The following is a 25286-nucleotide window of genomic DNA, read 5'->3' on the forward strand; positions in this document are numbered from 1 at the left end:
CATGGCTGAGATGATTCAGTGTAAGTATATTACCCATATTTTTGCAACTACTCAGCACTTGTCACAATTACAAAATATATGTCTCTGTATAATGTGTTTTGAGACTGGAAGTTCCTTCTTCACATCGTATATATAACATTGGATACTAGGTACGAAACTGCTTGGATTGGCCACTGACTGTTAACAAAATACTGATACTTCAGCTGTAAAGTGCCAGAGAATTAAATAGTAGCAATAATTGCCTTGTCAGCTTTGTATTTAGTGCTGCACAGTGGAATGCATAGAAGTTAAATGAATACAAAGTGAATAAAGTATGGTATTATACTGAAAAGTGGAAAATCCAGGATAGAATGTAGCAATATAATGAAAAGGATAGTTGCTTCTCGCCATATTGCAGGAATGTTGAGTCACAGAAAGGCACAACAAAAAGACTGTCAGGAAGTTAGCTTTTGGCCAACAAGGCCTCCAAAAGCCTGGGCCTTGCAGAAGTATCAGTCCTTTCCAAAGGCCTCACCTTTTGCCCCACCCCCAAATTCAATCATTTAGGACTTGTTAAAGACTTTTTCTTCTCCCAGTCCCTACAGTGGAAACACTTTTTCGCCGTCAAACATACTAATCAGACTCGACCGAAGACCAATGTCGAACCCTGCCTGGCTTGGTTCACTCCTCCATCCAACCATGATCCACCCAAACTGCCCTCAAATCACCCACTGTTAACTTTCCAGAATTTCTTAACCATGAACCTTGCCTTACCATCATTCCCCAAATCCCTCAACATGCAAACTAACCTTACATCTGCTGAATGATTTGCAATCCACCACCTAAAAAGTATCCCAACCTTATTATCCTACCTGCTGACAAAGCTTTTGAACTGCAGTGATTACCTGGCAAAGGACTCCAGAAAACCAGCAGGCTCTCCAATCTCTCATCAAATCATTAGACCCATACCAGAGCCTCTCTCCGGAATGCATCTATCTCCTCGCCCCTACCACTCCTCACACTTCTACCTTCTTCCTAAAGTCCATAAACCCAACCACCTAGGACACCCGATCGTGCTCAGTTACTGTGCCCCACTGAGAGAATCTCTGCTCTCATAGACGAACACTTTCAGCATATTACCCGCAACCTACCCTCCCATATGAAAGAGGCTTCCACCGACTCTCCACAGTTTCTTTTCCTTTACCACATGGTACCCTGCTTGTCACTATTGATGCCACCTCCCTTTACACTAACATCTCTAATGGCCATAGCCTTACTGCTATTGAACACTACCTTTCCTAATGTCTGACAGATTCCAAATCAACTACCCCCTTCCTAGTCGCCATAACCGACTATATCCTCACCCACAATTACTTCTCCTTTAAAGGCATTACCTACAAACAAATCTGGTGTATGACTGTGAGTACACCCAGAAGCCCATCCCCCTACACAGATTGCTCCAGAACCTCAACACTTTGTCCCCCATTCGCTTCACCTGCTCCTACTCAGCCCGTCAAGCCACCTTCCTCGATATTGACCATATCAAACTTACCAACCACCAGCAATACCTCCAGTTCGACAGCTGCCACCCATTCCATACCGAGAAGTCCCCTCCGTACAGCCTAGCCACCCATGGCCGTCACATCGGTAATGATGAGTGGTCCCTCTCGAAATATACTGAGAGTCTCACTGAGGCCTTTACAGATCGTGATTACCCTCCCAACCTTGTACAAAAACAGATCTCCCATGCCTATCATTCCAGTCACCCAACACCTCCCAGAGTCCCACTGTCCGGCCACAGAGGAGCAGTCCCCTCGTGACTCAGTACCACCCAGGACTGGAGCAACTGAATTATATTCTCTGCCAGGATTTTACCACCTATCATTGTGCTCTGAAATGAGAAATGTCCTGCCCACTATGCTTCCCATTCCTCCCCCAGTGATATTCCACCACCCATCGAACCTACACAATATCCTCGTCCATCCCTACACAACCCCTGCTCCCAACCCCTTGCCTCATGGCTCATTTCCCTGTAATAGACCTAGATGCAAGACCTGTGCCATACATCCTCCCACTACCACCTTCTCCAGTCCGGTCACAAACATCACCTATCCCATCAAAGGCAGGGCTACCTGTGAAACTAGTCATCTGATCTAAAAGCTAATTTGCAACCACTGTGCAGAATTCTACATGGGCATGGCAACTAACTAGCTGTCTGTCCGCATGAATGCCCACCGACAAACGGGGCCAAGAAACAACTGGATCAGATGTTAAGTACCCAGAATAGATTCAAACAATGAAACTGGTGATTTACAATTACTCTGTGGGTTCATCAGATGATATCCGTAGTGTTTTTAAGATGACTTTCTGTGATGGTGTTCCTGAACATTTTTCACCTTTGACCAAGAAAATGAGATGTCTAAAAAGTAATGGACTGGCACCATATTTCCAGAAACACATGTTATAAGCAGCATAATTGTCAAATTACATGGAGTTTCAATGAAACTATCAGTGTTAAAGATAAAAAAGAATTACAATCAATCATTACATTTTGGTCACTGTGTAAGTGTTCCAAATCAACATGTCACCTATGAACTGTCTTTTTCAGCAAAGTAGATTGTGAAGTATTATGTCAGAAATTATGTAAAGCATTGTCCCCAACATGTTCCTAAATAAATGCTTAATACTGTGATCAGCTGGACCTAATGTCAGTAAGTTTTCAGGATTTTGGTTGGTGATGTCCTAGAGACCTGAGGCAGACAGTTTATAGAGATTGGAACTTGCAACATTCATACAATGCATAATGCCTATGTAAAGGCTTTAGAGAGTTTAAGTAAAGAAGCAGTCAATTTTATGGTCAATATTTAATATTATTTCGGTGTTTGGCTTGTTCACTGGAAAGAATTTCAAGGAATTCTGTCTTAGCAGTCCACGTCACAAGTTTTTGAGTCATACAGCAACAAGATGGCTTACATGAGGACCTTCAGCCAACAGAATTTTGGAACAGTGGGATGGTATTCAGTATTACTTTTGTAAGCACATACATAAAAAAAAATAATTGTGCTACTCAGTTCAAATCCTAAAATACCATTGTAAATGCTTAAAAAAGCTTCAGTGAAAGTAGAACTTCATTTCATAATTTCAACTGCAGAGCTATTCAGTAAGTACACACATTTTCAAAACCAAACACCTTTTATTCTTAAGATTCATACAGAAATAGAAGACGTACTTCATACCTTTTTGGCTTGTATCTTGAAGGTTTCTACTTTGAGAAAAATTGACAGTATTTTCAAAGTTCTTCATAATGAACTCTTTACACTAAATAATTTGTCTCCTCTTGAGCAAGTAGTTGTTAGCAGGCAAGTAACCAAGGAGCTTAGTAAACTAGAACAACATGACAAGTTGTGGTTTCTAAAGAATGACCCAAAACACATCATCACAGCTCATAAACATGTGATGAAAAAGACATGCTTATGAAGTTCACCACTGAAAAGTTTTGTAGGCTTTTAGACCCCAAAGAAAGATAAAGACCAGAACCTGCAGTGACATGGTAAAGGATGCAAAAATGGTGCTGTTCGATGTCTGACAAGATTACTTATTATATAAGTGGAAGGTTCTACAGGCTGAAAAGATGACCTAGCTATAGATAACCATTACTGGCAGCAGCACATCTCAAAAAGTGACTCATCATCTGTATAGTTGAAATATCCAAATGTTTCAAACTTGTAAAGCTTCTCCTACATTATTCCACACACTACGAAAAGACGAGGCAGCAATGACTTAAAGGTTTTTAAACAGCTTTATAACTGTGAGGGATGTTGTGTGACAATATTCCCTTTACTTTCTGTGCCCATCGACTCACAGCTTATCAGGTATGGACAGAAAGCACATAAGAAAGAATGTAAAAGGAAAAGAAAACTTTAATTAGAAGAAAAGGAAAGAGAGGAACAAAACTAAAAACATCTTGAAGGGGAGATTAAAAAGATGAATAACATGAAAAAAAATCATTGACCATGAGAGCTATTCAGAAAGAAAAAAGTGTCGCCTGTCTACGGAGGCTCAAGAAGAACTTACCTCTCAGTCTTTAGCGAAACTGAAGAAAGCACTTGAAAGAATGATTTAAAGGCAGCAAAATTGGCCCAAGATGCACAAATAATGAAAATAGAAGAAAGATTGAAACAAAGGGATTTGGAAATCATTCAGAGAAATCTCGAGGAAAGAAAATCTAGTATGATTACTTCATTTTTGCTAAGATTCCTAAGAAACAGTAACCCAAAAATATTTTGTTTATCTTTTGCAGCATTGAAGGGTAGATTGTCATTAGTTGTAAAAATATTATGTAGATTTTGTTTGGGAATTGGGATTGTCAGTACTGATTTACCAATCTACCAACATATGTTAATAAATGTGCATGAAGGGTAAAAATGGCATACCTCCTGTGGAAATAAAGAAATTTATTTTAGTCTTGAGCAGCCTTTTTGGTAGGATATTATCAAAAATGAAAGCAATTTATTAGTGCCGTATCAGTTTATTGAAGTAATTTGTAACCTTTTTAAAATATTTGACACCTTTTTCAAGTGTCGCCATGGCTCCTCACCCAGGATGCTTGATAGTAATATTGCTGGATGATTATAAGAAAAATTTAGAATGGCTTAATACATTAATTGAACTTTGGGTAATCAGTGACAGCCCTCCTCAATCTACGTGACACTTTGTGTGTAAACAAGAAAGAACTGAGTAGTATCTTACCAGTAAAGTTCTGAAGCACTTTCACACAAAGTGCCAAAGACTAACTTTGCAAAACAGTCTGAAACAAAACGTACCAGCAAAAAAACTATGTGAAGTTTTAGTGAGGGAAGGCAAATGAAGGATGTAGATTTGCTGTGAGAGCTCTAAGAAAATGTCTATGTATTGAAGAAACTGTACATAAGACTAATACAACTTATTCTAAAACTGCTGCTACAGTTATATTGTAACAAATAAGCCCTCGGCCACAAATATTAAGTCAAAATTGACCTGGTTTTGACGCTACTATGAGCGCCGTCTTCAGAATTAGACTAACTGTACTAAAACATTAGGTACATAGTACATTAATAAAATAAAAGTTTGTACTGACTCGAAAAGATGCAGTACTTACAAGTCACATATTAAAAAAGATCTATGTCGGAAAGGCAACGTCATGAACACTTGTGAGATGGTGAGCTGCTAAGGGCTGCTCGTACTGTGAACAAGGGTTGCAACAAGACTCTAATTTTTTTTAATTTTATTAATGTACTATATACCTAATGTTTTAGTACAGTTAGTCTAATTCTGAAGACAACGCTCATAGTAGCGTCGAAACCAGGTCAATTTTGACTTAATATTTGTGACCGAGGGCTTATTTGTTACAATATAATTCTGACACAGTCACTGAACCTTAGCAGCTATGTTCAAAGTTTTATGCTGCTACAGTGTTTAGGTTTTAAGTCAGTGTGGGGAGGACATGAAGAAAATTGCACACTGCTAACACCATAACTGGTTCAGTTTATAAAAAATGTACATATATATGCAAAGGCAAGGCAAAAAGAAAGACAACAGTAAAATGAATGAAACTGAACCACCACAAGGTATCAAGTGAGGAGATATGAAACTTCAGTTGGAAGGGATCAAAAAATAAATCATTGTTTGAAACCATAAGAAACATAAAAACTGAAATGGAAAAATAAAATAAGTGTGGCAAGGAAAAAAAAAAATTTCACCACCTGCTAGATGAGAGAAGAGTGGAACCTTTAAACTGTAGAATCTTGAGAGAAGAGGACTACATCAGGTCAACCAAAACTGGAGCTTAACTGATGTCACTGATGATTCAGCCACCACAAATCTGTGCAGATATAAATAAATAAAAATAAAAAATAATAAAGTAACAGATGTAAAGGATCTGAAGTGGCTGTATAAATTGCTCTGTACAGTGTAATTGCATGGCAAGATACTCGTACATAAAAGCAATATACCTCTAACATGTAGCACCAGAAAGATACATGCCAATGATGAGCCCTCAGTTGTGTAATAATTTTTCTTTCAGTGAGACTGAAAGTTCTCTGTCTTGGAGAAGCAGCTAAATAAGCACAAAGCTGGAAGAATAACATCATGATTATAAGCTAAAAAGAAGTCAATAGTTTACTCAAACTTTTGTGCCTATATGTTCCTCGTGTATTGAAATAGAACAACTATCCATGCACTGCATCATTGCTTCTCTTCTCACTAATCCTGAACTGTGAGGAATCTGAAAACATCAGACAGACAGTGTCTTTCTCAACCTCTGCTGTCAAACAACATTTAAAGAGCAGCAGCATTTGCAGTGCTACTGTTGAATGCTGGTTTTTTGAAAGTAAGTGACAAAACAGGTCTTACAATGTCATAGAATCCAGAATGGACAGTCATATTTAAACATATGTTATCATTTACAGGGCAAACCTGAACATTAGACAAAATTTCAGTTTCTTCGACGATATTTTCTGAGTATTTTGATATAATGTACTCGTGGTCTCTTTTGACTTGTTTCAAAGTGATTGCATTTAATGTGATTTCTGACCCCCCTTTCATCCTAGTATCTGTATTGTACTGATACTATATAACAATGGAATGCACTCGGTATGTGCTGAGTATCTTGTTTGAAAACTTGGTACGTTGAATCACAGTACTTGCTGTTGACAACAGCTATGCCCACTTTACTTTTCGCCCTCAAGTTTGCATTAAATACTACTCAATGCTGCCTTGGGTTTTATTTTCAGCAGTGTTAGCTGTATAGTAACAGTAATACACAGCAATATTGATAGATTTACTGACAAAGAGTTGGCTTATAAGCAATGAAGGAAGAGCACGATGATGCTATGCAGAGCTGTTTCCGCAACAACGGCAACCACATCACATTAGTTTCATCTATGTGTTGCTGTATTACTCTGTACTTTTTGTTACACATTTTAGTGGTAGCATATTACAGGTTTTTCGCTGTTGTGAAGGTGTCTTCACAGGCACAAAAGTAATTGGGATAACAAACAAAATCAATCATACTTACGTTGTTATTTTTTAATGAGCCACTGGATACCATGGGTCCCTTATATCAAAATACTTAGAAAACATCCCGAAAAATCATCAGAAATTTTGTCGGAGTTCAGGTTCCTCCTTTACATCAGTTTTCATTTGATAGATACAAGGTGTGAAGAACAAGACCTGTGACTAACTTGTGTTGGGACCCTTCTTGTTAATGTTGTGTATTAACGACCTTGCAGACAATGTTAATAGTAACCTCAGACTTTTTGCAGATAATGCAGTTGTCTATAACGAAGTACTATCTAAAAGCAGCTGCACAAATATTGTCATATCTTAGTAAGATTTCAGAGTGGTGCAAAGATTGACAACTTGGATTAACTATTCAGAAACGTAAAATTGCGCACTTGACAAAAAAAAGTGGCATCTTATGACTGCAATATCAGTGAGTCACAGTTGGAATTGGTCAACTCATACAAATACCTTGATGTACCAGTTTTTAGGAGGTATGGGATGGAACAATCACATAGGCTCAGTTGTAGGTAAAGCAAGTGATAGGCTTCAGTTCATTGATAGAATACAAAGAAAATGCAATCAGTCTACAAAGGAGATTGCTTGCAGAGCACTTCAGTGACCCATTCTAGAATATTGTTTAAGCATGTGGTACCCATACCAAATAAGGCTAAGAGGATATTGAACTTCTAGAAAGAAGGGCAGCACGAATGGCCATAGGTTTGAAACTTCCTGGCAGATTAAAACTGTGTGCTGGACCGAAACTCGAACTCGGGACCTTTGCCTTTTGTGGGCAAGTGCTTCTGTAAAGTTTGGAAGGTAGGAGGCGAGGTACTGGCAGAAGTAAAGCTGTGAGGACGGGGCACAAGTCGTGCTTGGGTAGCTCAGATGGTAGAGCACTTGCCCGCGAAAGGCAAAGGTCCCGAGTTCGAGTCTCGGTCCAGCACACAGTTTTAATCTGCCCGGAAGTTTCATATCAGCACACACTTCGCTGCAGAGTGAAAATCTCATTCTGGTCACAGGTTTGTTTCACCCCTGAGAGAATGTCAAAGAGATGCTGAAAGAAGTGGACTGGCAAACACTTGAAGATGGCACAAACCATCCTCTGAAAGCATACTAAGTAAGTTTCAAGAACCAACTTTAAGCACTGGATTTAAAAATATGCTACAACTCCCTGTGTACTGCTCTCATAGGGCCGCTAAGACGACATTAGTCTAATTACAGAGTGAACAGAGATGTTTAAGGAATCATTCTTCCTGTGCTTCACACATGAGTGGAACAAGAAAAAGGCCTAATAACTGGTACAATTGAAACTACACTATGCCATGTACTGCACAGTGGTTTGCAGAGAAGAGATATTGGAAAAAAAAGTACCCCTTTTTGACAGCACTACATGAATGAGGTGAATCTTAATCCCTGCAGATCTATTACATGGAAAACCTATGTTACTCTATGAATAATATTTGCACGTTTTCCTATATATTGAGAATGAGTGTGGTAGTGTGTAACAAAGATGATCAGGAAGTTTCATCCTAATAATTATGATTGGTTTCTGAAAGACTAAAGTAAGTTAATATGGTAAACACTTGATGTGTAATTTTCAATAGTATAATTTCAATGAAAATGACTTACTTTTACATATGTACATTGAACTGTTTAAATATATTTAAATTTTATACACAGTTACCTAACATTGCAACGGGTAAAATAAAACTGAAAAATAAAGTTGTTGGTAGCAGTGTAAATCGAACCTGGACCAACAAATTACCAGCCAGTGCAGCTAATCAGTTGCCCACAGAGCTGTTACTGCAACCACACCTCAAAAACCTCTCATGCTCTATGTGTGTACAGTACTTTACACACAATTTCAAAGAAACTTATTGACCTGGTGCTGTGAGCAGTGTAGCACTGATATTGCTGGAAGGGATGTGTCACATCAGAGCTTGCACAGTTGAGAACAGACAGCTGACCTGAGCCGATTGTAGTTCGGCTGATTGTCATTTCAGCACTCGACAGTGGTTTCTAGTTATCGCAGAGAGACCACTATGAAAAACATTTTCATCTGTTTTATTTGCATACCAGCACACATTCAAAGAGGAATGGCGTAACTTTAGTGTGATTTTGGCTCTCATTCAGAGAGAGAGATGGCATAATTTTAGTGTGATTTCTGGCTCACATTCAAAGAGAAATGGTGTTATTTTAGTGTGAAATTTACTCTGTGCTGTAGCACATTAGCACATAATACTGGATGACACTGTTCTGTTCTCTTAATTTGATTTTTTTTCTTAAAAGTATTATTTTCATTTTCTCTTTTGTGAAGGTAAACTGGAGAAAGTGCAACACGAGGTGCACACTCGTCATACCTGTGCATTTTTATGGGTGAAATGATCTGCACTCCAGTATTTGAAGTCCTCTATTTTTAATTGTATGCCATTTCCACCCTTTCTTTTCTTAATTATTCTGATTCATCAGCTGCTGCTTGCAAGTTTTTGGAGTACTAGCAGGAAAATTGCTTCATGATAAGTCATTGCAGATTGTCTTGCTATTGGCCATTATTACAAAAATTTGAAATGTACAATTTGTATTTTGCTGTTGCAGCTGGGCAGTGAGTTGGGTTTTCAGTGAACTGCTCTTATTAACGTATCTTACTGTGTGTGAGATTTATGGTTGACAACATGGATTTATTTAATATGAACAGAAATAACTGTTTTGTGAACACAGTAAAGATGAATGAAACAGAAGATTGTTATTTAAAAATCATATTTTCAGACCCATATTCAATGCTATTCCCTGTAGGAATATTTAATTTCACATAAATGTGTTATGGGTGTGTCATTCAATGAAACAGATGGTATACGAACAATGGAGTGAGTGTAGTATATAGTGGAGGCATTGAGTGGTCAGCATACACGTAAATCTTTTCTTCTTTTACGTGTGCCTGTGTCCTGCAGTTTTCGCAGGGTCGACATGGTTACGATCGGATTTGGCAGGGTTAATTGAATGGGTGGCCAGATGCCCTTCCTGTCTCCATCCCGTACCCCCCGGGACGGAAGCAGTGTATCCCAGCTGTCTGCATCTAGTGTAAACTATAAAATAGTGCAAAAGTGTTTCAAATATCTGCGAGTCGTGTAACTGAGGCAGGACGTGGGGACCAGCCCAGTATTCACCTAGTGGGATGTGGAAAACCGCCTAAAAACCACATCCAGGCTGGCCGGCGCACCGGCCCACATCGTTAATCTGCCGGGTGGATTTGATTCAGGGTCGGCGCGCTTACGCGAGTCCAGGAAGCAGCGCAGCAGTGCATTACCGCTCTTGGCTAACCTGGCAGGTCCAACATAAACATACATAAGTTAGAAATAATTGGTAAGCTTTCAGACATTGCCGTTGCTTGTAGCAAACTATTGTACTGAAGGCAGTTTTTCTTCCATCTTCAAATATAGATCCTGGCAGCTGTTTTTACACCAGGCTTAGCACTGATTGATTGCTGGTATAATGTCCCAGAAGAGAACTTCAAAGTTATGACAGTGCTTTGTTTACGAAACAGTTTCAACAGTGTATGGTCACAGAATCATTTTTTCTTCAATTGATTGTATTTATCGGGTTTAACAAATTATTTCATGTTTTTGAGTAACATGAATAAATGTTACCTGTGACACCAATAAATATAATTGGTAGGACAATTTTTATTTTCAATATAACATTGAAAAACTATGAAACAAGACAAAAGTAAGCAACTAACACCAAAATTGGTCATAAAGTAAAATTTTTTCCTGTGCCTAGCAATTGATTAGTAGTCAATGGAATCAGTCGTAAGTGGTATCTATGGACAGCCATCCAAAGTGACTTATGACAATGAACTCGCAAATTTAGTGATTGAAAGTTTCATTGGAAGATTCCATGCTGACAGTTGTTCCTCTCACACTTAATTGGCAGATTAAATTAGAATGCAAAAAAAAAAAAAAAATGATACTGTGATGTAATGTAGGAATTCAGCAGTCAGGCTTCATGGTGTGACACACTATCAACTGTTGGCTGTGTTATCCTCTGCTGATACAATAACTGAACATCAATATGAAGTCACATATGGTTAACATACTGTACTCCCAAACATTAGTATCAGCTTTATCAAACTAGAGCTGCATCTGTTTAATTATGTTATTCCTCAGTTACTCTCAGCAGTCCATGTGCCGTTTATTCCAGTACCCTCACTTTAGGAAAAATCTTGACGGTACCAGGCATCAAATACAGGTTGTCCCTATGTCAGTCAAAGTTACTAAACAATCAGCTAACAGGAAATTTACAATACTATGATATGATACATGCAATGTTTTGTGTCTTGTGTAGTATGAATTTACTCTTGATCAACAAAATTACTTGCACCTGGTTAATAGTACTGATGACTGAGGAAGTATGTCTTGGCAAGGACACTACAAGGTACCAAAAATCTTGATCCAATGCTACCCGCAACTTCCTGAGTACTGATGACTGAGGAAGTATGTCTTGGCAAGGACACTACAAGGTACCAAAAATCTTGATCCACTGCTACCCGCAACTTCCTGAGTACTGGGTCCAAGATGTATACCTCTCAAATAATATTATCCCAGATCTCAGTAGGGTCACCGTAAGGGGAAAGGAAGGAAGAGTATACAAGCATCCTTATATTGACTGAGTTTCCTGAAATCACAATGATAAAATTCCAAGGTGGTGATGCGATGTTTTGTGTTGGTGAAGGCACAAGTTGCTTGTGAAGTTCTGTAGATCAGGCTATTCCAATGTTGCCCCATGGGGTGCTAGTAGTATAGACTACCCAACAGACAGCCCTATTGCACAACAGTTTTTCCTTATGCCACATGTGCAAGATGTTTCCCTACCTCCTGCCCATGTGCTCTCGGCTGAGGCCTATTATTGTATAGTTTATGTTCCAGCTGCTAGACAGCCTGCGTGTGAATGGTTTGCCCACCTCTGCACACAGGTGCCTAGCTGCCTGTGCATGAGGCTCGAGCTGGAACAATTTGCTGTGGATGAAGGAGCAGATGTTCATGATCTGAGGGTTCCTGTTCCCCTTTGCAGTAGAGAGACAACAGCAAATGTGCCATGATACCCTCCGTGTCTCATGTAAAATTCCCCCACATGAAAATGTGGCAAGTGAGATACACCGTTGCTATTGGCATGTTCCACCATGTGGCATGATACATCAGTCCTGGCAACCTTATACTATGTTTAGAACCTACAATGACAGTGTTTGTATGCCCTGTGATGTGTGGTGAATAGAGGTGCATGTGTAATGTAGCAACTTCTGTACCCATAGTTGCCTCAGTTCTTCCTAAAATAAATAATTTATAATTTTACCTCAATTTCATTTGTTATGCGTCAAGAGATTTGTCATCCTTTTCTTTCCCCTTGTTAGTTAAATACAGTATTCATTAATAAGGTTAGTGATTTCGTTTTCATATCTTGACAATGAGCCTGAAATGGCTTATATAGAGAGTGTCTAGGTATACACATAAATCTTCATCATTTACTTAACAGGTATTGATTTCTCTTTGATGATTTCTGTTTTAGAATTCATGGTATTTTTGTATGCTCAGATGTTCATTTGTATCACTAACTTTGGTAGTTCACCATGTGGTGAGAATGTTTGTGATGGCTCTCTTTAGTATCATATTTCTACCTTATCAAGCCTGGTACTCTGGTTTGTCATTTGACTCCTTTTAATTGATGTGTTAAATAATAGGATATTTTCAACTGCATGATGATATAATAACTGGTATGGATTACAGTATCTCTCATACCTGTCTCCACGTCATCTTTTAAATTTAGTTTACAAATCTCAATTCATTGGCCACTATGAGATGCCCTAGTGTTGCCTACACAACCCCTATGTAAAAGTCAACTGTGTTTGTTTATTATAGCCTAAATTTTAATTTGGGAGAACGACTGTTCATTCCCACATCCGGCCATCCTGATTTAGGTTTTCCACGATTTCCCTAAATCGCTCCAGGAAAATGCCGGAATGGTTCCTTTCAGAGGGCATGGCCAACTTCCTTCCCCATCCTTCCCTAATCCGATGAGACTGATGACCTCGCTGTCTGGTCTCCTCCCCAAAAACAACCCAACCTCCAACCCTAAATTTTAGTTATTCCATGAATTGACTCAGTAAATTAGACACCTCAGTGCTTAAGAGCTGTCCACTGCACTGACCATTTTGAGTTAATTCTCTCTACAGTTCATACAAAGATGACATTGTTCCCTCAGATAAAGCCTGTTGGCAGTTAAATTTCAACTACATTGTTGTCTTGTTGGTAGTTAATTATAATAAATCATCACCTCATACACTTTCAGGTCATGTAGCAGGGATCTCAATATCAGTGGGAGATTTGCTGCAATCTAATTTATTACAGTTACAGAGATTTGGCACTCATAATACGCATTAATGATACTTGTGATTACACAAGAGATTCATTTGTTGTTACTCGCCAGCTTAAATGGTACTCTCAAAGCCAAATAGCTAGTGGGAGTTGCAGAAGTACAGTGCACTAGGTGTCAAATTTAGTGGCCGAATGGAAAATTAATTTTCAGGAGAGTTATAGACTGAAATAATATGTGAGAACTCCAGTCTCGCAAACTTTTTAAGGACAGTTTGGACCTACTAAACAAAAGAGAAACATTATTTTTGTTCTAGCTTCCCAGTATGTAAATCAAAACCATATGTAAACGGCTACTATTTCTTTCCTCAAGGTCCTTACTCCCATCCTAAAGCAATGCAGGTCACCATATGTATTTACAATTGTGAATGTAACAATTTGCAATGAGAAGATATGTGGAATTTTAAACTGTTCTACTTTTTTATAAGATATGTGGATTTTTTAGCTGTCCTACTTTTTTATTTAATAGTATCCCCTATTAATATGTGTGTTGCTGTTACTGATGTATTTTGCTCTTCACTATGTGGAAGATTTTACCATGATGATCTCCCATGAAGCTGGTAACCCACCTTACATGTCGCGCAATTGTCTTGTTCCTAAATTTACTCTGCATTGCTTGTTTTCTTCTTCCTGTTTTCTGTTATTTATCTCGTAGCTCACATCTACCGTACAAGTATTTATAGAGTTTGAATCAAATGTGTGTAGGTGTCCTCAAGGAAACAGCATGTATTGATTGATTCATATGACAAAGTAAGGAATGCAAGTAATTTTATATCATTACTTTTCCTGTGTTCTTTACAAATAAAGATCAAATATGTGACATAATATGCACCATACTCTTGTATTCTTCTCACTAAAACTGTATAAACAGCATCTTGTTCTGCTGTTTTGTGATGAATCAAGATGCAGGAATATTTTCTAGAACCAGTAGGTACAGCTGTGCCTCACATACAGACTTTCAGCTCAAAACTTGTTAATGTACTGTTTCAGTAGTGATGTCAAACTTGGCAGCCCCATGATATTTTCTTGAAAGGAATATATTAAATGTTGGATCATTTTTCTCTTTCCCTTACCCTCTTCCCATGCCACTCTCCCCACTCAAAATCCTTGTTTCGCCTGGTGTGGAATTTCATATTTATGCTCAACAATGTAAACACAGTAGCACACTACACAAGTATTCATCAGTCATCTACATGATGGTTCCATGTGTACTGCATAGCTTTTATAAGCCTTTTCTCATTCCTTAAATTCACTTTACATAAAAATATATTGGTTTTTCACAGTTGTAATAATATTCCTAATAATTTCGTGACTGAATGAATTAAGGTGTATTTTCAAATGCTTGCCAAAATGAAGTATTGAAGAAGTCAGCATTATTCAAATGACTGATGAAAAATGGTTTCATTTTCCTTACCTGGACATAAAAGAAAAGTATTACACAGCTGGATATTTCTCTGTAGAACTATTTCTTGACTTCGTGTTGCTTACTAATGGTCTCGTGGAAGAATAGTTGTAAATTAAGCATAAGGCCCTGGTGAAGGTGGAAATATTATTATAAAAGTCTGAAGATAAATAAAAAGTGCACTGTTGTAGTTGTATCTTCATGGGGAAAACATTATTTGGCTTTAAAACTGTTTAGAGTGGTTTGTTCTCACCTTAATGTGAATTAATTGTTTCTTTCTAATACACAAAGCTATATTTTCACTTCCTGTCCAGAGAAGTCTCTTTTGGATCAGTGATCTTCTTCTGTCCGTGGTATTGTGAGTTATTATAAATATTTCTGATTGTATATTTTGAAAGGAAGAAAATGGAACTGCAGAACCTGTGGCAACATATTGCAGTGCTGTCTCAGTGCTCATAAGAAATCTTAGAGGGTATTAGCAGCTGTAACTAACAAGCTCCAAAACCATAGTTTCTTATAGCCTCATTGTGGCATTTGCATATTAGTGCTGAAGTGTTGTGTTACCACCACCTACTTCTTTGGCAGTTCTTCATATTGATTTTGTCAGAGATGGCAGTGCGTCACCATCCCTGCAGTTTCATTATATGCCATAATCTGTTGAGAGCATGAGGGTAAAATGGAGAGGGGAGGATCTCGTGTGTGGAGACCAGACTGTAGTAAATATTGTAATCTGGTAATTTCATTCCTGGTTGTGTCGGCATTATCTCCGTAAATTTTCTCATAGTTCAGTGTGTATTATTTGAGGAGTACAAGTTTCCAGGATGTGATGCTTGTATCTTTTAAGTGGTCAGAGATGCTAGGATTTTCCAGACAATATGCATCCTTGTGTGCACCTCACCAAATCTGCTTTGTGATGAACACAGCATAGGACTGTATAAATGTATTGCAACATTGATGAGAACATTTCAGGGTCCAAGAGACTTCTGTATTTGTGTTAGTAGGGTACAACTATTCAGTGGAGTTGTATATCTTTGTTCTGTGGAAGTACTCGGGCACAGTCAGCATAACTGTGTCTTTGGCTGCAAACATTGATAGCTGCACAGTTCATATAAAGCTACACACAATTTACCAATTGTCTGGCTTTGTGCATGCCAACAGTGTGACACTCTTCAAAACTGTCTAAATGCAGTGAGCATTTAATGCATGTACAAGTTTTTTGTGCAAGACTCAGGAGTAGAAAAAGGATCCTTATGTGGAGTCAGCACCCAATAATGCTAGTGTGCCAAGAACACAGCGCCTAAAACGTGTAGATTGGTATAGTGAACTCGTCTTTGGAAGGCTTAAGGCTCGAATTTGTCTGGCACAGGAAGATTTTCCATGGTTTCTCTAATTACTTATGGCTAATGCTATTTACTTTCTTTGAAAAGAACATGTTCCATTACCTTCCTAATCAAAGTTATTGCTATGTTTCTTATGGCCTCCTCATTGAGAGAATATTAACTTATAATCTTTCATTCATTCTTCAGCAGATGTCTTTCTATGGGTGTAGAGATTTCCATTCTTGTCAATATATTAATTAAAGATTGCATACTAGAAACCTTTAAAGTTAAAAACTGTGATATTTCAGTACCATTTCAGTCTACACTCTGGAATATCAGTTTCAATACAAAAAAGAAAAATTATTTCCCATTTATTCAGTATGAAATTTATTTTGCAGTAAATTGCTGTTGTACATTGTAGATTAATTTATTTATTGTCTTTTTAAAATATTATTGCATGCTTTATTTGAATACAGGTGTGTCCATATTCTGGAGATGCAATCATCCTTGCTCTGATGCGGATCCAAGCAACTGTAAAGGCGAAAGGGACAATAACATGTGTGAGGTTAGTCAGTCTCAAAAAATTCTAATATTTTACCAAGCACAATCATGGAATGAGTCAGACAAAAAGTTATTTTGGTTTTAGGATATCATTATAAGCAAATAAAATGCAGTTTGAAACATTTCTTGTGCCAGAGAAATGTAACACCTCAATAACAGTGTTGCATGAGAGTAATTTTCCTTACTTCTCAATTTTTCTCAGCCACAGTTTGATTGTTATTGGAACATACTAAAGCATATCTGAAACCTACGTAAGTCAGCATCATTTCATGAAATGTGGTTGCACGATTTCCTTTTGGTTCTGTTATATTTTGTTTCTGTCAGATGACTGTCGCTGGTGGGGAGACAAAAGTACTGAAAGTATGTGAAAAGAAGTCTCCTTTATCAGTAGCAGAAGAGGAGAACAAGACATACCTTCCCACAAAATCAGAAGCAGCACACACACAATATTATATGGAAAGGAATTATTCTGTTAATTATAACCTCTATACTAGATTGTTACTACATTTCTCATCCTAATTGCAGAGAGAGAGAGAGAGAGAGAGAGAGAGAGAGAGAGAGAGAGTGTGTGTTGTGTGTGTGTGTGTGTGTGTGTGTGTGTGTGTGTGTGTGTGTGTGTGTGTGTGCGTGTGCGCGCGCGCACCCACAAAGCTAAGTTGCTAGTTTTCTTTATCGATATTTTTGGTTTTTGCAATTGGATTATAGGTGTAGACTGTTTTGTTCACATACTGCTCCTTGCCTAAATGTTCTTTTCTTCGTGTGCGTTCCTACTCATTTATTTTACATGGTATTTATTTACACTCTTGAGCATTTGAATTAGATTTAGCTTTGTTGAAGTGGTCATGCTCTTGTCACACAAATGCAACAGTGCAGTGTCATATTGACTGAGTGCAAGCATCACAATCAAGCTCTAGATAGGCAAGACGTGATATCAGTGCATTTGATTGCAACCATACTGTGGGTGATTGACATATGTGACATTCTATTCTGATGTCACTTAGGCTTTGGTCTTTTAACATACCGTAATCTCGGAATGTACTCTGTGTACACATAGATATATGGAAAAATATTACTAGCAGAACCAATCTTCATGGACCACACCATGTTAATAGGGACCTCCATTGACTATCACAGATTGTGACAATGGATACACATGACACAGTGCAGCAAATTACTTGACACTCCAGTAAGCCACCACCCAGCAAAGTTACCTTTGCATACGTTACTTACTGATAAGTATCATGAGTGTGCTCTGTGATATATTCTCTGGCACAGACTTTCAGGTTAATGAAGGTTGTTATTATTGTCTATAAGAAGTGAATTTAAAGTGTGTCCAGTCAGGACTTAAAGAAAGAGTCAAAGATTTTGTGTGGTGTCGTCCAAAGAGCAAGGTGCCAAAGCAAGGCTGATATCTCACAATGCAACCACAAGAGAAGGTAATCATTGCAAGCCACTTCGATGAATGAACAATACAGGCATACCCATGCCCAAACACGTTTGGCTACACTGCTGCAACCATTCTTCTACTTACAGCCAAACACAGCCCCATTCATCCCAGTCCACACTCATCTACTTAGCTGACAGCATCGTCTTCTAGTAGGCCAGCTTTGTAATCAATGTATTCGGCAGAACTCTACATAACAGTTATTGTTAAATGTACTCTGAGTGAGAGATTTGTATTTTGTCTGTATCAAGTGACATGTTAATGTTCATTGACAGTTGTAAATACTCACAACACCCCTGTCGGAACAAAGTGTAAAAAGTTAAGTAATTCTTCTTATCTATGTTATAATAATGTGAATATAATATTTTATGTGTCATAGTATCCACTCGGTCTCCTCCCAGAGTGGAGCAAAGAACCCACCATTGTACTGACTAGTGTCTTTTCAACTTGTATAGCACTGTGCCTAACATTGCACTGAAGTAGATTATTCATTGCACACATTCCATCTGACCTTGGGTGTTTGCAGAGATGTACAAAATGTACAGTGTGCTCAGTGCTGTAACGTAGTTACCATAAGAGCGCACTAAGGTAGATGTACAAACTCTGTGATGTCAAGGACTTGAAACTAGTTGACTATTTCAAACAAAATAATGGCAGTTAGGTGGGGAGAAGGCTTGAATTTTGTTGAACATCCACAGAGGGAATGTCATTGTCCCATGTAGATCTGTCTGTGAAGTGTGAATGGCTGTTCAGCTTTTCCAGAACAATAGTATCACTCTTCTTTGCTGATTTTCTGTCTACAGTATTAATCCTACTAGATAATGGTTTCAAACTGAAGACCAATATTTAATAACAGGTAAGGATTTGTAAGCTACCTGTTTCATGAGTGAATCCCATTTACTTCGACTTCTTCCATTGAATCTCAATCTGGTGTCAGCTGTGTACCTAAAACTAGTTTTATGTAGGTATTCCACTTTAGGTTGCTTTGTATGCCTAGTACTCAGTGTTTTACAGTTGTTTCCATTGCCAGTGAATGATCACCAGTCATATAATTGAACACTAATGATTCTTTCTACCTTTTCATGCGCAACATACTACATTAATTTATAATAAGGGTTACTAGTCAGTTGCAGCACTAAGCAATCATACTTTATATGGCCTTCCAGCATTTCACTGCAGTTTCCTGGTGTAGCAACTTTCATACATAAAACAAGCTTGTGAGCTTATATGTTAGGTGAAAAGTAACAGTCATATAATCATCCACTGGCCTAAGACCAAAGTTAACTTTCACATCCAATGATTTCACCGTATTTAGAATGAAATGTAGAGCTTTAGCTGCTGGGAAGTCCTCAGTCCAGTCAAAAAGATGGTCTGTTATTCGATAAGCTTCTATTTTGTTCACAACACAACAGTGTGGAATTGTACTGGATGCATTCAAGAAGTCGAGGAACGTGTTGTAACCTGGGCACCATTGTACACTGCCTTCTGGATTCATGTGTGAGCAGAGAAGGCAGAGATTCATGAGATTGTTATTAATTCTCCCAGAGAACATTTTTTTTGTCTTAAAATTGTTATAATATGTGACCATAAAATGTTCTACAGCATATTGAAGTCAATTAATTATCTTTTTATACCTGGGATTCACAGTCATGTACAACTTTATAAAAGACATGTTTGTGCCAGTGACTGTAACACTTTATTTTACAATGGCAATTTCGGCCTTTGGCCATTATCATTGCATTTGATAATGGCCTAAGGCTGAAGCTGCAATCATGAAATAAAAATGTGTTACAATCACTGGCATAAATATGATGTCTTATATATATATATATATATATATATATATATATATATATATATATATATATATATATATTGAAGTCAGTATGGGAGCATAAAACGTTCTACAGCATATTGAAGTCAGTGATATACACATACACTGAGGTGACAAAAGTCATGGGATAGTGACATGCATGTACACAGATGGCAGTAATACCACATAGAGAAGGTACGAAAGGGCAGTGCATTGGTGAAGCTGTCATTTCTATTCAGGTGATTTGTGTGAAAATGTTTCTGATGTGATTATGGCCACACAGTGGGAATTAACAGGCTATGAATGCAGAATGATAGTTGGAGTTAGAAGCATGGGACATTCCCTTTCAGAAATCATTAGGTAATTCAATGTTCCGAGATCCACAGTGTCAAGAGTGTGGTTAGAATACCATATTTCAGGCACTCTCTCTCACCACAGGTAGCACAGTAGCAAATGGTCTTCCCTTAATGACTGAGAGCAGTGGCGTTTGTAGAGTTGTCAGTGCTAATAGACAAGCAACACTGTGTGAAATAACCACAGAAATAAATGAGGGGTGTACGATGACCATATCCATTTGGACAGTCCAATGAAATTTGGCATTGGGCTATGGCAGTAGATGACTGGCACGAGTGCCTTTGCTAACAACATGACATTACCTGCAGTACCTTTCCTGGGCTCGTGAGCATATCGGTTGGACCCTAGATGACTCTAAAACCACAGCCTGGTCAGATGAGTCGATTTCGGTTGGTAAGAGCTGATGGTAGGGTTAGTGTGTGGTGCAGACCCTACAAAGCCATGGATCCAAATTGTCAACAAAGCCCTCTGCAAGCTGGTGGTGACTCCACAATGTTGTGGGCTGTTTTCACATGGAATGGACTGGGTCCTCTGGTCCATCTGAACTGATCATCGACTGTTAGTTGTTATGTTCTGCTACTTGGAGACCATTTGCAGACTTCATGTTCCCGAACATGGATGGAATTTTTATATATGACAGTGCATTTGTCACCAGGCCACAATTGTTCACAATTGGTTTGAAGAACATTGTGGACAATTTGAGTGAATGATTTGGCCACCTAGATCACCCGACCTGAATCCCATCGAGCATTTATGGAATGTAATTGAGAGTTCAGTTAGTACACAAAATCCTGCACTGGCAGCTCTTTCACAATTATGGATGGCTATAGAGGCAGCATGGCTCAATATTTCTGCAGGGAACTTCCAACATCTTGTTAAGTCAATACCACATAGTTGCTGCAACACACTGGGCAAAAGGAAGTCCGACACGATCATTGTATAACAACGCATATCTGTCGGATGGTGCTTCGTGAAAATGTGACTGCCTTGCTCCTTTTTTCAGTCTCTTGGAATGCTTCATTGCTCCAATGATGTATATTCAATAGCTGTTAGAAAGAGAACCAAGTTTCTTTCACGTAAATTTCACAGATTTGTACAGATATCCCACAAAGTCCAGTTGCTTTTCCCCTGTAGAGTGGTTATAGTTTACTTTATATTCTCTTACCTCAATGTGTCATTTTGGTGTTCATGCAGTGATTGACAGAAGGAATCATGCTACAATTTTCTTCAGTGAAGTGATATTGCAAGACCAAATTCAGTCTTCTCTGTGCCATGCTGTCTGTAGTTGGAAAGGTGAAATCTCTCCCATTACCATAGTCAGAACTTTGTGTGATATTCTCAAAGTTTTCTTTTAAGTATACTGCTTCTGGGGCAGGTGATCTAGAGAAGCATCTGATAACCATATTTGATGCACATTTGGTGCTTATCTTCACCATCATTATTTTGCATTCAGAATTTGTAATAACCTCACTAAGCATCATAGAGTTCTTGTAGGCATTAACTACACCACTACCATTGGCATTCAGTTTCAGAATTTTTCTGCTCATTTAGTTTGGTTATTGCTGTTCCCCACATGTGTTGTGACTAAGATATAACTTGTTCTGTTACTTCACTACTATCCTGTTCAGGAAAGATGCTCTCATTTCTTGATCACTTGTAACTTTTACACAAAATTGTTGTGACCTCTGTCATCCTGTTCATAATTTTTAAGTAGTTGTTTCACCACTAAGAACTTTTACCTGTCTAGCAAAATATAATTCCTGAAATATATCCAGCAGAATGACACTCGACTTGACAGCTTACTTATTAGTTGATCAATTGCGCAGGTCTGTTCTGTCTCATGGTTTTGTAACTAATGCCATGTTTTCATTCTACCTGTTTTGAATTAGTAGTTCTCCATAGCCTTAACATTTATTCTCTGTTTTCTTTCGACAATTTTTTCTCACGTGTTTTGACTTGTACTCAGTGGTGCCTGGGTCTTTCCATGTGAAGTATCACTTCGGATACACATTTGGATGTCAGTTCAAATCCCCATATAGCCATGTGTATTTAGGTACATTGTTTGACACAACTTTAATGAAAGGTTCTTCATATTTCCATGTTAAGAAAATCTCATTTGTTTGTTGCTTTTTAATGAGTTAAGTTTCCAAGTACTTAATGCACTGGACTCATATTCAGGAAGGGCAACATTCAAACTCTAAACCTGGCTATCCAAGTTTAGGTTTTCTCTGTTTACACTAAATTTCCAGAAAACAAATGCTGCAATGTTTCCTTTCACTTTCCTGATTGACTTTGTACTCATTCCATGCTGTTCCTTTGTTTCTTCTTTAACTTTCTTCATATTTATTTTTCTCTCCCATTTTCCCTTTCTGCCCTTGAAACTGCTGCACTGTTGTAAGCCTTCAGACTTTCCAGGCAATCTGTTGACATCTTGAGATGTCAAAGATATCTGTCAAGTACCCAACATCTCAAGATGCTGCACTGTTATCAGTCCCCATTATCTGCTGGTGCACAATGTTAACCTATTTGTTATTGGACCTTAATGCGCACAACTTCTTGTGTCTGTGTGTGTGTCATTTTGTGCTTATTTATTTTTGTATGTGTCTTGACTCAGTATTTGAAGTGATATATTCTTTCTTTCTCCCCCCCCCCCCTCCCCCTCCGTTTACCCAGTTATTTTTTCTTTACAGCTTTTGCATGAGAAATATCTGTGCAGACAACGCTCTGACCGTTAACATTCAGTATTTTTTGTTTACACAGTAAGAGCACATACATAGACAATTCAGGGTGAGGAAAACAATGAGTTAAAAGAATAAAATGATTAAAACAAATCATTCCATGTAAACACAGCCCAACCATTATGGAGCCACCACCAGTTTGCACAGTGCTTTGTTGACAACTTGGCTCCATGGCTTTATGGGGTCTGCACCACACCCTAACCCTACCATCAGCTCATACCAACTGAAATTGACTCATCTGACCAGGCCATGGTTTTCGAGTCATCTAGGGTCCAAGTGATATGGTCACAAGCCCAGGAGAGGTACTGCAGGCAATGTCGTGTTGTTAGCAAAGGCACTCGCACCAGTCGTCTACTGCCATAGCCCAACGCCGACTGCTTTGCCCAAGTCAGTCCAGTGGGTCCAGTCTTGGCATTCATTTTAAGTATGGACTGTCAGTTCTCTGCCTTATGTCCAGTTTATCCACAGGCTTTGCACTTCGTATGGTGAAAGTAGCATTTCTGACACCAATGTGTGAGGGAAGAAATGCTGTGTACGGCAGTAAGTACTGGTTGTGTCAGTTACCTGTGATGTCCTTCCTAGAAGGAGACTTGACTGGTGGAACTGGTAGGTTTGGGGGGGGGGGGGGGGATGAAGCTTTGATTTTGCATGTGGGGTGTGTGGCAAATATGTATGATGAGTCTTGGAAGCCACTGAGGAAGAGACTGACTGCTTGAAAACCCAAATGAGTGAGAGGGAAGTTACTAAACATGGGTCATTCAGCTCAGTCATTCCGGAGCCCCCTCATCTGAGGTGTGAGCTAGAATCATATCCCTAACCAGCAGTTAGAGATATGACTGTATGCACTTTGCTTTGGAGCGCATAAGCCAACAGAAAAATGTGTTGCTGTGTGTAGAATTTGCACAGACATGGCAGTGATGCGTCGCAACACAGTCAGTGCGGGGTACATCACAAGCCACTGGTAGCTTGACACTAGTGAGGGAGCAGAACCCTGTGAGATGGAAATGACTTCGCCATGCAAGTTGATCTACGGGAAGTAGAAAATCCAAACCCGTGTAGAGACTAGCATGGAGGAACTCAGGATGTGGATAGCTAATCGCCAAGCACTTGGCACAACATGTGTGATATGCTAAGTGAAGTCTGCAGTGGTCGAACACAGAATAAGCGCTGGCCTGTCCATCCTGCTGTGCCACCCACGGATAAACACCTCTGCCAGTCAGTCTACCCGTACCATGTGTCAAGTGCATCCTCCTTGGCAGGTTTCCACACTATCCCTCTGTGCAACCCATACCAGCTCATCTGCTTCCATTGTGGTGCATGCAGGCAGGGATACTAAATTCCTCACTCCCAAAGAAAAGGCCATGCAGGGCCAAAAATCACCAGGTTCGGGCTACAACCTCTGGCACAGAACTGGAAACGCCCCTGGAGAACTAGACAGTTCTGGCTTCGCTAGAAGGACACAGAGGCTTCACCAGCAGCAGTGGAGACAATATCACATCCATCGACGAGGGCGAAGGGGAATAGGAGGAGAAGAGTGGATCAAACTCCATGGGCTTCACATTGGCAGGAACGGGGGAGGGGGAGCAGTAACAAATGTCATAACAATAGTTACTGAGAAACGGGGCCAACTGCTGCAACTAGTGGGCAATCCTGCCTGTCAGCTTGGCATGAGGGCCAAATAAGGAAACCAACGGCTTCTGGCCCATGATAAGGAGGAACCTCGTCCCATAAAAAATAGTAGCTAGCACCTCCATTTCCACCTGTGAATAATTACACTGCTCAGTGGAAAGTGTCTTTGATTCCTAAGTGATAGACTGTTCTGTGCCATCCAAGTTCCAATGGGACAGTATGGCACCAATGCAATACTGAGACGTGTCACAGGCCACGGTTAAAGGTCTATCTGGCAGACAGGGAGCAGAGCACAAACATTGCTTGAGAGACTGAAAAGCACATTGACCGTCTGCAGACCAGACAATCTTAACACCCTTTGGTGAAGCCACTGAAGAGGCTGGCAGATGTGTGCGACTTCAGGATTGAACTGAGCATAATATGAAATCTTACCCTAAAAAGACTGGGGCTCCTTTAGGTTCTTGCGCATTGGTAGAGTGACAGAGGACATAACGTGGTCATTTTTGGGGACAAGACAATCTTTACTAAGCACATGACCCAAAAAATGCACTTGTGGGAAGAAAAAACTGCACTTCTCCAGCTTG

The 25286-nt window shown here is 39.1% G+C and overlaps 1 protein-coding gene across 1 annotated transcript in view; it reads left to right on the forward strand.

Moving 5' to 3' along the window:
- Window positions 1-25286, forward strand: part of LOC126248624 (uncharacterized) — a 132279-nt gene that overhangs the window by 70877 nt on the left and 36116 nt on the right. The window contains exon 8 of the mRNA XM_049949794.1: window positions 16640-16728. Within this exon, the coding sequence (XP_049805751.1) occupies window positions 16640-16728 (89 nt within the window). The remainder of the gene's footprint in view (window positions 1-16639; window positions 16729-25286) is intronic.

Source organism: Schistocerca nitens, chromosome 3 (assembly GCF_023898315.1).
Source record: "Schistocerca nitens isolate TAMUIC-IGC-003100 chromosome 3, iqSchNite1.1, whole genome shotgun sequence".
Lineage (NCBI taxonomy): Eukaryota > Metazoa > Arthropoda > Insecta > Orthoptera > Acrididae > Schistocerca > Schistocerca nitens.